Source organism: Tachysurus fulvidraco, chromosome 14 (assembly GCF_022655615.1).
Source record: "Tachysurus fulvidraco isolate hzauxx_2018 chromosome 14, HZAU_PFXX_2.0, whole genome shotgun sequence".
NCBI classification, from domain to species: domain Eukaryota; kingdom Metazoa; phylum Chordata; class Actinopteri; order Siluriformes; family Bagridae; genus Tachysurus; species Tachysurus fulvidraco.
In genome coordinates this window covers 13,816,039-13,829,282 of record NC_062531.1, presented here as the reverse complement: position 1 = coordinate 13,829,282, position 13,244 = coordinate 13,816,039, and the positions used below count along the sequence as shown (strand labels likewise).

At 38.9% G+C, this 13,244-nt stretch overlaps 1 protein-coding gene across 4 annotated transcripts in view; it reads right to left on the bottom strand.

The window, feature by feature from the left end:
- The window catches only part of dmxl1 (Dmx-like 1), a 29,690-nt gene that overhangs the window by 15,496 nt on the left and 950 nt on the right, over positions 1 to 13,244 (bottom strand). For all 4 annotated transcript variants that reach the window (XM_047800101.1, XM_047800102.1, XM_027167334.2 and 1 more), the window contains exons 2-19: positions 12,539 to 12,736; positions 11,993 to 12,115; positions 9,663 to 9,737; positions 9,498 to 9,576; positions 9,279 to 9,402; positions 9,094 to 9,160; positions 8,803 to 8,981; positions 7,557 to 7,764; positions 6,636 to 6,795; positions 5,805 to 5,993; positions 5,444 to 5,685; positions 3,860 to 4,514; positions 3,639 to 3,760; positions 3,086 to 3,175; positions 2,885 to 2,987; positions 2,683 to 2,802; positions 1,903 to 2,112; positions 40 to 1,701 (exon numbers count right to left, since the gene is read on the bottom strand). In XM_047800101.1, the coding sequence (XP_047656057.1) occupies positions 40 to 1,701; positions 1,903 to 2,112; positions 2,683 to 2,802; positions 2,885 to 2,987; positions 3,086 to 3,175; positions 3,639 to 3,760; positions 3,860 to 4,514; positions 5,444 to 5,685; positions 5,805 to 5,993; positions 6,636 to 6,795; positions 7,557 to 7,764; positions 8,803 to 8,981; positions 9,094 to 9,160; positions 9,279 to 9,402; positions 9,498 to 9,576; positions 9,663 to 9,737; positions 11,993 to 12,115; positions 12,539 to 12,625 (4,495 nt within the window). In that variant the 5' untranslated portion in view covers positions 12,626 to 12,736. The remainder of the gene's footprint in view (positions 1 to 39; positions 1,702 to 1,902; positions 2,113 to 2,682; positions 2,803 to 2,884; positions 2,988 to 3,085; positions 3,176 to 3,638; positions 3,761 to 3,859; positions 4,515 to 5,443; positions 5,686 to 5,804; positions 5,994 to 6,635; positions 6,796 to 7,556; positions 7,765 to 8,802; positions 8,982 to 9,093; positions 9,161 to 9,278; positions 9,403 to 9,497; positions 9,577 to 9,662; positions 9,738 to 11,992; positions 12,116 to 12,538; positions 12,737 to 13,244) is intronic.

Below are 13,244 nucleotides of genomic sequence, written 5' to 3'. Positions count from 1 at the left end.
AGTCATAAAGAAGCAAACAAGTAGGCAAAATATATTGACCATGATCTTTTCCTTGACTCTCCCTGATGTCTGTGCTGGTTGAGGCAATGGTATCAGCCAAGGCCATAAGTGACATCTGCTCCATTCGCGTCAGTCCAGGGAGGCTAGAGTGAAGCAAGTGGCTTGACAAAACTTGGGCGTGTTCAGGGCCAAAGAAAGTAGGACTGTATTTTGACAGATCAATGACCTTAGCTTTTGCATCCTCCTCTTCACCATCTAAGAGATCCATGTCATCCAAGCTCACAGGACTGGTCTGGAAAAGCTCATCGTAGGTGTCTGTTTGGCTGGAACCATGGCCGCTGTCCCCACTAACGCTGGATGTTTTGGCTTTAGCACAGGTGGCTGTATCATTATCTGCAGCAAGCAGAGCATACAAGGGCAGTGGTGGGATGGAGTCAATCTCTGTGTAGTCCGAGCTCTCAGATTTGTTAAACATTTTGGGATCCCTGGCGGTACTCCCACTGGCACTAATAGTGAGGGATCGTAAGCGGCGTTCATGGTTGACATGGGTGTCCTTTAGAGTTACAATCTCTCCAGCTATGCACTTAACCAGATGGGACAAAATAGCTTTGGCGCGTCGTACCTTGCCTAGGTCCATTAGTTCTAAAAGCTGCACTGGATGATACTGGGGGAGGGTAGGAAACAAGTGGTGTGCAGCCTCAAATAAGCCACAGTCTTCCATTTCAGCTGGAAGGTCATACATTGTCCTCTTTCCACTAAGCTTCTGAGCTAGACTGGTCATGGACCTGGTAAGAGTCTTTTTAGAAGGTTGGGGAATCTGTCCTTCTTGCTTTAGAGCTGTGTTAAGGGAGCTCATGCTGCCACCATTTGCATCACCTGCAGTCAGTGCTAATTTGGATAATGCTGCAGGCTGCCACTGAGAGTAGACATGCATTTCACAGTCCATGCCAACAACAAGAATGCCATCTCTAACCCAAGACAGGGAGACTGGGATTGGCAAAGAGCCCTCCACAGAGGAGACCAGATCCACTACACGCAACAGAACAAGCCGTGAACAGCAACGCTCCCTGCTGTTGTCTGAGAGCCCCAGCTCTGGAGGTTTTCCTGAGAGCAGTCCATACATGTACAGTTTGGAACCAAGGCCTACAGTCAATATATGAGAACCATCCTCTCTAGAAACCCAGTCCAAATGAACTAGATTTTTACCGCTGCTGTGTAAACAATCCGCAGTGCTCAGTAAACCATTCTGGAAGCTAGGAACATGCAAATGTTTATCTGAGCTATTGTTAGTCAAACTGTTTGAACCATCCAGTTCAAGTGTCTGCTCCAATATCCACTGGGACCCTCCAGTGGATTCACACTGGAAAATGATCACATGAAAGAGGGGATTCCTGGCAAGTCTGGAAGGATTTGAGTCCCTGTATGCCACAGCTACTCGGCTAGTGTGGCAACAGCTAATGGCCACAGGTCTGTCAGGAATGTTCACTGCACTGCTATTGTCAAGACCTTCTTCTACCAGCAAAGGCCATTCCTCCCAGATGTAAGATGTATGAAGTGTTTTATCATCATCATCATCATCATCATCATCGTCATCAGAAACAACTCTACAACTCCAGAATCTCACAATTCCATCTGTACAAGATGTCGCAAGAAGATATGGGGCACGGCCAGTTGGCTGCAGTGATGACGAGCTTAAGTGGCCTGCAAAGAATTCAATCAAAGAGGCATTTGTTCACGTGTTTGAAAAATTAACTCTTTTTAAAAAAGCTATTTAATTAAGTAGTAATGACAACAACGTTCAGTTAAAAACTAATACATGAGCAACAAATACATACAAATCAACATTGCATTTTATCACTGGAAATCACCAAGATATTATTGCCCAGTTATTAACAAGTCTACCTGCTGCTGGTGTGGCAGATATAACCTCTACTCCTTCTGGAAGGTTCATCTCCTGACTGAAAACTCTCTCTTTGGCCAAGGTGAGACGGCAGGCACTTTGCAGGCTGGACCTGCTAAGTGGTGATTTATGGAATGATTGGGAGTCATTTTGTAAATTGTAAGTAAATGATGAAGCCCCAGTGTCTTTATCAGCAGAGATTGTGGTGTCTCCTGGAAAAAATATGATGAATGAAATGGACAAATATGAGCAGAAAAACAGTATAACCAAACCAGCATAAAAAAATCCTGAAATTTTTACATACGTTTATGAATATATTATAAGATATCTCACTGTACAAAGACAGGGTAGAGATTAACACAGGCCAATGTGTGATTTGGCTAACAGCAACAACATTTTTATTAGGTGAAATCAATAACATGCACAAATAATTTCTTTAGAATCAAATAATTTGAGATTGAGAAAATAATGCCAACCAGATAAAGAAATACAGTGTTTACATGTGATATAAGAACACCACATCTGAAATGACTGGTCAAAATTACCAATAACTTTTTTTTACTGTCAAGGTCGCAAGCAAAAATAACTGGTCCCTCAAGAGGAATTAATAATATACATCGTTTCCTGGTGTCCATAACTAGCATGCCATATGTTGGATTCTAACATTTTACCAGACAGGTTTCTGGGCAAACCGAACTTTGTACTAAACAAGTGGCAGATGAATTAATCATTTGCACACCAATGAAAAGAAAATATTTCTTTTGACAAAATCATATACACACCCACTGTAACAGGTGCTGCTGCCAGCTGCAGATGCCACATATGCAGGATTGATCTCCTGCTTTGGGTAAGTTCAATCACCACCAGAAAGAAACGAGCCCAGAATAGTGTCAGGCCAGAGGCTAATAAGAGAACAGGAGAAAATTACATTTAAAAAAGAAAGACTTTTCAAAAATGAGATGGATTTCTTGAAAGGCACCCTACCATTTTCAACAGATGGAACATCCTGTGAGGAATCATCTTTCTTCTGGTTTCCCAAGATTAAGTCCTCCTCAAACACATGTAACAGCTGGGTCTCCTTCCCTTGCTGTGGAGGCAGTAACAAAGAAGTGTAAAGTCCCAAACCATGTAATATGTTAAATTACTGTTTGAAAATGAAAGGCTACTCTAAGAATATATACATACAAAGTCTGTGATAGCATCAAGCTCAATGATGCAGCCTGGTCTTGCAGTAGATTGCTGACTTATGATGTTGAATACTTCACCCACATATTTCTGAGCCACACAAAACAGATGAAGTGTTGGGTATCGTGATTATGTAAAACTGATTTTAGTTATTCAAAAAAAATCAATTAAAAGGCAGCGTCTCCGATTTTTGAAAGCCAATGTCGACATTTGAAATCACCAAAACAAACAATCCGAATATGCGGCCAACTTCCCGCTCCTTCAGTTCTCTCCAGCACTGGAAAGCTGATCCTATATTAACACGTCCTACAGTACTTCTTGCCTTATAGTAAGCCTTTCTTCGCTTTTATCCTCCATGTCAATACTAAAACCACTTTCTGCTAATGTCACACATGCACACCGAACACTCTCTCCGCCGCATATTGACAAGCCCCGCCCCTTTCTGCTCACTGGCCACAGGTTTGTTTTGATTTTTGTTTATTATTCGGCCCGACTGTTTTCTGAAGCATTTCTCAAAAATCGGAGACCCTGCCTTTAACTTAAATACACTTACTGATATTTTAGGATTGGAGAGTTCACTCAGCAATTTCTTTGCTTCAATAACTGCCTGGTACAATCTCAATGAATGGCCATCACTTGCGACAAAACAGGCGCTTGGCGAGTTGCCATATGCACCTTGGAGGGGAAGACTGAATTAATAAGTACACATCACAAAGGCAGAGATGCATGCTACAATATCCAAAGACATAAGAAAAGGAAACCATAAACCGTTACCAAGACAGTTGCTTGGGATTAGAGTTGGAAGCCAGGCCACGTTGGAGAAGGCTGATGCATGAAGCGAGTTGATTCTGGCCAGCTCAGACACACCCCCTGAAAATGAGAGGGGTCCTACTGGATCCACTCTCCATAGAATTAGTTCACTATAAATTGTATTTGGGTCCTGGGGAACAGCACCAAGGGATGACCGGCTTTTTTGGCCTGAAGAAACTGACTGGGCAATGGGATTTCCCACCTTGGCATTGTGGTGCGAGGTCGTTAGTAGAAGGGGCAGTACAGAGTGGCAGGCCAGGTCATTGAGGTGGAAGCGATGGCCACAATAGCGTGATTTGTGTGAAACACTGAGCACAGTTGAGAAGGCTGAGCCTTCAGCAAAGCTCACTGACCACTGGTTGAGTGAGCCATCAGAATGCTTAGAGATCATCAGCACATTGGGCGTAAAAAAACTCAGTCGCAGACCGTTCGGGCACTGCTTGCCTTGGCCCAGACCAATTAGGGCTGAAGAACTTCTTTGTACCCCTTGAGGACGCTGGCGACCATGCTGGATGGCCAAATCCACATTTTTGTTACAGGCGTACATTACTACACTACGGCTGAGGGAGATGGCATCACCCGTAGGGAAGGCAACAGGGATTCGGGATGCAAAAGACACCTGTGACAAAATAAGATACAAGAAAAGATATTGAGGATAATTCCTTTGTGAAGTTGGTAATAAAAGGGGGAAAAACATACACATCAATTGTTGAGCCACATCAACAATACAAATGCAGATAAAATTCAAATACTAACAATTTAACAATTTAGTTTAATGTTTTTAATGTTTCGTGTATGAAAATTAATACTATATTTAATTTGGTAAATGAGTTAATTTACCTTTAGAGCTATTTGAGAAATTCTGTTTTTCTAAATATTTTAGCACACAATTTGCTTAGTTTATAAAGTCTGTGTCCATGCCATATATTATTTTGAATATCTTAAAATATTTATTTTGGCCTTACCATGCAAGGCTTTTTCCTAATCACAAACATTTCAATACCTCATCAAACTGCTGCTATTGCATAAGTGTATATACACTATATTGGCAAAGGTTTTGGGACACCCCTCCAAACCATCAGATTCAGGTGTTCCTATCACTTCCGTGGCCACAATTGTATGAAATCAAGCACATAGACATGCAGATTGCTTCTACAAACATTTGTGAAAGAATTCAAACGTGTCACACTGCTCAGCACTATTTTATATTTTGTCTATTTGTCCTGTAGTGTCTTTTGTCTCACAGACGCACTTTATGTGGATAGAACAACTTACGTTAAGTCCTTAGCTCTGTGTTGTTTATGTAGCCTTAAGTCATTCTATGTAGCACCATGGTGTTGGAGAAATGTTGTGTCATTTCACTATGTACTGCTTCAGCAATATATGGTTGATATGACAATAAAAGCTTCTTAACTTGACCACAACTGATACTGACCTTTATAGTACATCATCTACACAATATTGTTCCATTTGTGGATGATCATATTTTTTAAGAATTAAATTCAGTTTGTTAAATTCTGGGGAACCTATAAACTCTTTTGTCCATACCTGTGCCTGTCGGAACATTCCAGGCTGGTATTCGTCCAGCCAGTCAACGTGCCACACTAGTAACGATCCGTCCATGGGGTGAATGCTAAAAAGCATGTCTGCTCCCTTGTTCCAGTCATTCAGTAACACCTCCACCTGGTGATTCATCGCAGCTTTAGGCAGAGGAATTGAGGCTCCATCTTTAAAGCTGGACTCTCCGTTTCTGCTTTCAGGGCCTACAGTATTGCCCTCCTCATCATAGTCTGTATGATTGCAAGAAGGAAATACATTATTTATACAGAATTCTTAAGCAATATTAACAGCTAAATAGGGATAATTATTCAAAAGGCCTTCAAAAGTTTAAGATGAGGTCAGAAAATACCATCATCAGCCTGGCTATCCTGTGGTTGGTTCGGAAGCTCCAAACTGCTCCTGAGCTGCTGGAGGAATACCTCCATGGTAAGCGTTAGGTGCAGCTCTTTGTTGTTGAGCCAATGAACATTGAAGGGTCCACCAGACTCCTCATCATCTGAACCACTCAGAGATGATATGGAGGGCAGCAGAGGAATATCTGGAATGAAACAGTCCATTAGCTGTTAGAAGAATATAGTTCAGCACTTCAAATTTAAATGTGTTTTATTGTAGCCTTTCTGTCACATGAAACCAGCCAGGCCATTCTCTATTGACCCCTCTCATCAACAAAGAATTTCCATCTGCAGAACTGCTGCTCACAAGATGATTTGTCCTTTATTACACCATTTTAGGTGAACTCCCAGGAGATCAGCAGTTACAGAATACTCAAACTAGCCATTTATTAAAGTTGCTGGCCATGCTTTATTCTGCATGATATTATGCACTGTGCTGCTGCCACACAATTGCCTGATTAGATAATTGCATGAATGAGTGGGTTCCTAATAAAGATTTTAACACAAACAATGTACTTGGATTTCGTCATTTTTCATCAAAAAACAAACAAACACATCATAACCAGGACAAGCAAGTTCCTCCCACACACTTGCATAACATTTCCGGCTTTATGTCAACATGCATAAACCTCAAACAGTAAAAAGGAACAAAAATAAACAGAGTACTGTCTATGTAGATTAGCATGTTATGCTAAAACCTCAGCTGCTATCAAAATGAATACTGCAAATCATTTTTAATGTTAAATTAACTAAATATTTTGCAGACAACTGGACGGAGATGAGGTTACCTGTGGCCGGGTTGATGCTAGCAGCAATGTGGAAGTGGCACAGTGCATTGGTGTGAGCAATGGGGGCTCTGTGGGCATGATGCTTATTCTGCTGCTGAGGGAGAAGCCTTGCATGAGCCAAACCTCTGACTGGTCCTCGGCTCAATTCTGCCGGGTTCAGCTAAGAGTCACATAGAGAAAGGGTTACAACAATTAGCAGTTACTAAATTTAACAGCAAGAAACAGTTGAAAAACTGTTAACTATTTAATTACTAGTCGTATTCATATAGAGCAAGTTGTCAGTTTAATGTATGCATCAAAAGGTACAGCAGGCATAACACAGCATACCTCTTCCATCTTAGTTTCACAACTGTGCTGAGAATGGTCCAATATCCAGTTAGCATATGCTAGGCTGTGGTACTATAATGGTCTCTTTCCAATGACGAAAGTTTAAATGGGGGTTGATTACCGATACAGGTGAACTACACTTAAGTGAATGCCTAGTTGTACCCAATAAAATGACTAGTATGTATAGCTAATAATTTGTTTTATGTCAATATCATTTCATGTTACATTGTTGAGCACTTGTATTTCAAGCTACAAACTGGCTACACCATGGAATGTTCTGAATCTCACGGTCTTATTTTATATCATAATCCACTATTGTCCTTTTATAAACACTGTTTTGAACCCGTTCTTCTGCCTTGCAACACTGAATTCTAACATAAAAGTGAGATCCCAGCAATGGTAAAATGAACATCAGAAGGCGGCAGACATGAAAGGGCATGAAACAAACTCACTATGCTTCTGAAACCACTTCATAATTTGAAGTGTATAGATAAGTCATATGAACATCAAATCCTCTACACAGGTTTCTTCATAAATAATCCAATTTTCTCAGTATACTTGCAGTCTTTTCATCGTGGTGAAACTGTAACTCACCTCAGGCAGGTTCCGACTCTGGCCTTTGTTATTATAATGAGCCTTCTTTGTGTTACTGGATTTGAGTGCATCATTGTTGTTGTTGCTGCTGCTGCTGTGATTCTGTCTTAGTCCAGAGATCAGGCAGTCACTGGGCAGCAGTGTTTCAGCCCATAGACGACACACACTGTCTTTGCAGCTGGTCAGTAATACATTACACACGGCACCTCTGGAAGCAGAGAAGTTGTTTAAGTGACAATGACTTGCTTGTGGAACAAAACACTGTGGGTCACATTCAGAGTTGGGTTACACATGGATAATGAGTTAATTCCAAAATGTACACATACTCAGACCTCAGATTTAACTACAGACTTAAGCTATTCAGACAACTGCACAGGAACCAGTGGAAGTGGAGTTTGCCTAAACCAGGCATTTCTCAGTTAGGCACAATGCTGACCTAAGACCTTTTTTTATAATGGTTCAAAAAATTAGCAGTTCAGTGCCACTGTCTGACATTTAGAAATCACAATACTTGCTTAAACTTAAGCATACTGGCTTTACAACATAACCTTCTATGATGCTTCTATAATACATCTATTAGATAATTTCAATATTTGCAAACTTCGAATTCATTCATTACTCTATTTTGTTATTTTATTTTTATAAGCCGGTTTTTTTTTTTTTCCCCAATTTGCTTCTGCAGAGGATCATGGGAAAAATTACTATTGTGCAACAAGATATATTTTAAAAGAGATGACATGAAAAACAAATAGCTTAACAATGGTAGTGTGTATAACAAGATACTGCTATAAATTAAACGATGTTTCAAATACAAAAGCAATTCATTTGTTTTCCTCAAAGTATTTCATTGTAAATTGCAGATTGTGGTATAAAATACATCCATTGGTCTACCAAAACAACCATGAAATTTATGCTTTTCAAAGTCCAAGGTTCTCTCAATTCCAAATCAAACAAAATGTATCAAAATAGCAAATGTACTCGTTTGGACCATTTCATTGATATTTTATTTATATTGCTAAACTTTTATTTTATTCTTATGAATATGGACCTTGAAGTTTTTGAATGGTGCTTATGTTTCTTCTAGTATATTCTTTTCTTTTTATTTTAAAAGTTTTCACTAACTTAAACTGATTTATATTTAAGTTAATAAAGTTTTTTAAGCACATTCCTGAAAAAAAATGTATAAAGTGACAGTGGATTATACATCATTTGAAAATATCATCTTTTCAGGTATCAGAAGCCTAACCTGGGTAAATATTTGCTGGTTTTCCTCCAGGAGAAGCCAGTGACCGAGCGCGGATGAGCTAGATAGATGAAGGAGAAGTCCAGCTTCCCTTGAGAGTTGAGTTGGGTTGGAGAGAACAGCTTCATAGCATCTGACTGCCATTTGCATGTGCTGTACCACACTTTTACCAAACAGTCATCCTGAAATCACATCACACAAGCTCATGTTTAGATTTTGATACAGTCAAAATATACTGTATTTAAAGCAGCAAGCCAGATATAAACGTATGCATTTACTGAAACCTATACACACCTGCCCTGCAGTAGCAAAAAACTCTCCATCTGGACTAAACTTAATTAGGTGAACAGATGAGGCCGTTCTGTGTTTAAAAAAAATGAACTGTATTAGCTCCATAACTACAGGCGCCAGTGCAATCATGAGCAAATTCCAAGTGCTTTGATACATAAAACAACAACAACAACAAAAATAAAACTTACTTGCAGTGCCATATACACCTCCAAGAAGATAGAGGGTCACTGCCCACCTCCTCTTCAGCATTACCAAAGAAATTCACACTGGACCATAACTGTAGGCAACTTGACCCTGTCAAAAGACTAATACCTACACACACACAAATTACATAAATGTGTTACATAAATGGACACATTCTTAGGAGCAAACACTGATCTGATCAACAAATATAGATAGTCACGTACCTGTGGGGCTCCAGGCCATGTTGTGTGCTATGGACTGTAAAACAAACTGGCCAGTAGTTTGCCAGTGATAGTTCTGTTTCTGTGGAGGTAAACAATGTGCGATTACAATGACACAACACTAAAAGTAACAGACGTGGGATGCTGGGGGATGTAAAATAAGCTCACCATTGGCATACTTTCCTTTGGGCTCATCAGCACCGGCTCAAATATGCAAACTATGTTTCCAAAGGATGCAGCAATCTGTAAATGACAACATGAATGAACTTTATGTACATAACTGATCAGTCATATAATCTGTATTCCTATTTAATACTCGTACTGTCTTTGTCTCACACTGTCTGTATTGTCTTGTCTTGTCTAGTCCAAGCTAAAAGTATAGTATAGTGTTATTCATTTCTGTACTTTTGAGAGTCACAAATTAATTCCAAATTCCTTGGCCATTAAACCTGATTCTGATGAAATGGTCACACTTTTAACAACAGTAAACAGTTATACAGCCTTGATCTTTAACAAATTATTAAATAGTTTCTGGGACATGTACGAAACGTTAAACTTTAACTGCAGGCATGCTGTAACACAGCATTTGTTACTTATGGGAAAAAAACTGGTGGTGTAAACATTGCCTAGCAAAAAAATTAACATAGATTTACATTAGATTTACATAAACAAAAACTTCAGTGCATAAGATATCATCATTGCAGTGATTTATGTTTCAGCTTGCAATAATCTGTTTAGCCGTAACTGATGCAGTGTGTTGATTCTCATAGAAATATCAGAAGATTTATTCCCTGCTTGTGGCAAAGTTGTTATTCATTTCAATTAATTTTATTAGTATAGCGCTTTTAACAATGGACATCGTCTCAAAGCAACTTTATAGACCATAAAAATAGTGCAAAAGGTTCAAGATTAATATTAGACAAAAGATCAAGATTATTGTAACTGTTGTTACTGTGAATCAGATGAGGCAAATTATTAGCCTGAATCAGGATAGGAACTAAACCAATGGGAATTGGAAAAAGAATGAGTTCTGTGTGCTAAGGAGCATAAAAATTGGACTGTGGAGCGAGAGAAAAAGGTCATGTGGTCTGATGAGTATATAGATTTACCCTATGCCACAGCAATGAGGGCATCAGGGAAAGAAGGGAAACATGTAAAGCAATACACCCTCCATGCACAGTGCTCAGTGTGGATGCAGTGTTATGATAAGTGTTGGTCAGGTCAGGCTCAGCAACATTATACTGCAATAAAATTAAGTCAGCTGACTACCTGAATTCTAGGCTGACAAACCAAAATGTGAAAAAGTGGTTCAGGGAGCCTAAGCTTAAACCCTAAGCTTAACTCTAATCAGTCTTTGTGCTGGAAAAGACTTTAAGGAGCGATTTGACTGTACCGTCCATAATAATAAAAAAGAAAGCAACTCTAAATTTAAATAAATGCTGTTGTCATGTTGCATATGTTTAAAACAATGCAAAGACAAAATGCACACATAAATCAGCTAAAGGAGGTACAATGAAATATTGAAATACTTGTTTTTGGCCGTGCAGTGTAGCCTCTTATAACTGTATTATACATCTAGTCACAAGAATATTTAGGTGGCTCAATGCTGCAATTTTCTACTACAATAACTTGAAAGCTGCAAAACAAGTCCATAACAAAGACAGTATACACACGATGCTTAGCTTATCGTCATGCTGGAATGAGTCACCATCTTAAACACAGTAACATATATGACTTATGTTTGTTCTAAACAATAATGGTGCATCTTAAGTCTCTCATCAGTCTGTGTGTTACAAAACCCACAATATTTCAATAAATGTTTGCAATGTTGACATATAATCCTCTGTTACAACACAAAGGCTTAAACATACTGTCATTTGTTTTTTTGCACTTCCTGTTTTGAAGGCAGAATGAATGTTCACACATCTGATCTTGTCAAACCACAACTACTACTGCTAGGAGCTGTTTGATCTACAAATACTTAACTTTGGAGAAACTGAATTTGTTATAGAAACACAGACACTCCATTTGATTTGCCTCCACTGTGATTAAAATGAGATTGGCAGCACTTTGGATAATTTACCATATATTAAGCCTGTTTTATAGCATGTGAATATGGTGGTATTATTGAGAGGTGTTAAGATTATTGCTTGTCACGCTGTGTAAAGTGATTCCAATAAAATCTTGGCAGAAGTCTGTGTGGACGATTCTATGTGAGACAATATATTGTCAATGTCGGATTATATAACGAAGATGCTTTCATGATAGTCCCGCAATCTCATGACCAAAGAATACTTTTATTTATTGCAGTTTTGTCAGCAAAACCGGGCCAAAAATAAATCGCACAGGGTAAACCTAAGCTTATGCAAATCAAGTTAAAAGCTATATGAAGTTAAGCCATGCACAGATTTTAGTTTTCTTTTCAGAATAACTTAAAAAAAAAACTCTTTCTAATCACAAATGTGGAACTGAAATATGAAAATCTCTATAATTCTTACTTGTCCTTGCTGAGAGCAGTCCACACACCCAACTTGGATGTTCCCATGCTTGGCACCAGGGATGATCTGAAGCCTCTCAAAGTCACTTCCCAAGATTACAATGTCACAGCCAGAAGCATAGGCCTAACATACAAGCCAAAGGGACATGAATATAGATTTGAGAAACAAAAAACAATTTTTTGCAGAACTACATAAAAACATAACTGAACACAGATATTGAGTGAAAACTAAAAAACTTCGGCAAATATTAAAACGTCTGAGTAAAGTGTTAATCATAATCAGTTTTTGACTATAGATATTAGTGACTTTTAGGGGATTTGAGGGATTCCTTAGAAAATACTTGCTAAATGGCAATATAATTGATCAAGAACAGCTGCCCTTGAAACGATGACATGTATAAAATGTCACGACGGATGCAAAACTGCATCTGATTTTTCTATTTAGGGAGACAAAAGCAGCAAAGACAGTGAATAATAGAAATGGAGTCATGTAGACTTTTTTTTTAGACAGATAAGTGCAGTTTTGCAAGACTCGTGGTTTTCTTACCGTGAACGGCACACTGTTTATTCTTCCGACAGAGAAACAATTGTCTCCGGGATTGACAGCCCCAGTGAGGACTTGGTGTAGATTCATTGTTCTTGGTGTGCCTAAATTGCTAGTCTCCTCAGAACATCTGATATTCTACAGAAGTCCATACAATGTCATGAAGATTGAAATTTTCACATCTTGGTCTATAATATTCACCTAAAAGATAAAACACAAGGATCAATAAATAATCCAAAATGACAAAACATTATCCTGATCATTTTTTTTGATGATGATGATGATGAAGCAGTGCTTTAGTATCTGTCAAGCCACTTCATCGCCTCATCCACTTTGCACCAACAAATCGGGTTCCATTCTTTCGTATCCTAATACCACTGTGAACACCATTGTGCTTGACGTCTCATAGATCTCAAACCTACAGAGCTCATTACAACTGAATGAGAAAAGATTCTCTTGCTCCTTTTTCTTTAAGAGATAACCTCGCTGTTGTCCCAGAGTGACACAGTCACCAACATCTCAAAAAACTAACAAAGTAGAACCAAAGCCACTAATCGATCAATCGAGCATTTTAACATAAACATGTTTAATGTGATTTAGGCTGGAGTTTTACGTTAATACATGTAAAGTATAGTGAATAAGGGTTACTAGACACGCTCCAGATAACATATACATTTAGGTTATTTGTCATGTCCTGAGGGGTTCCAGA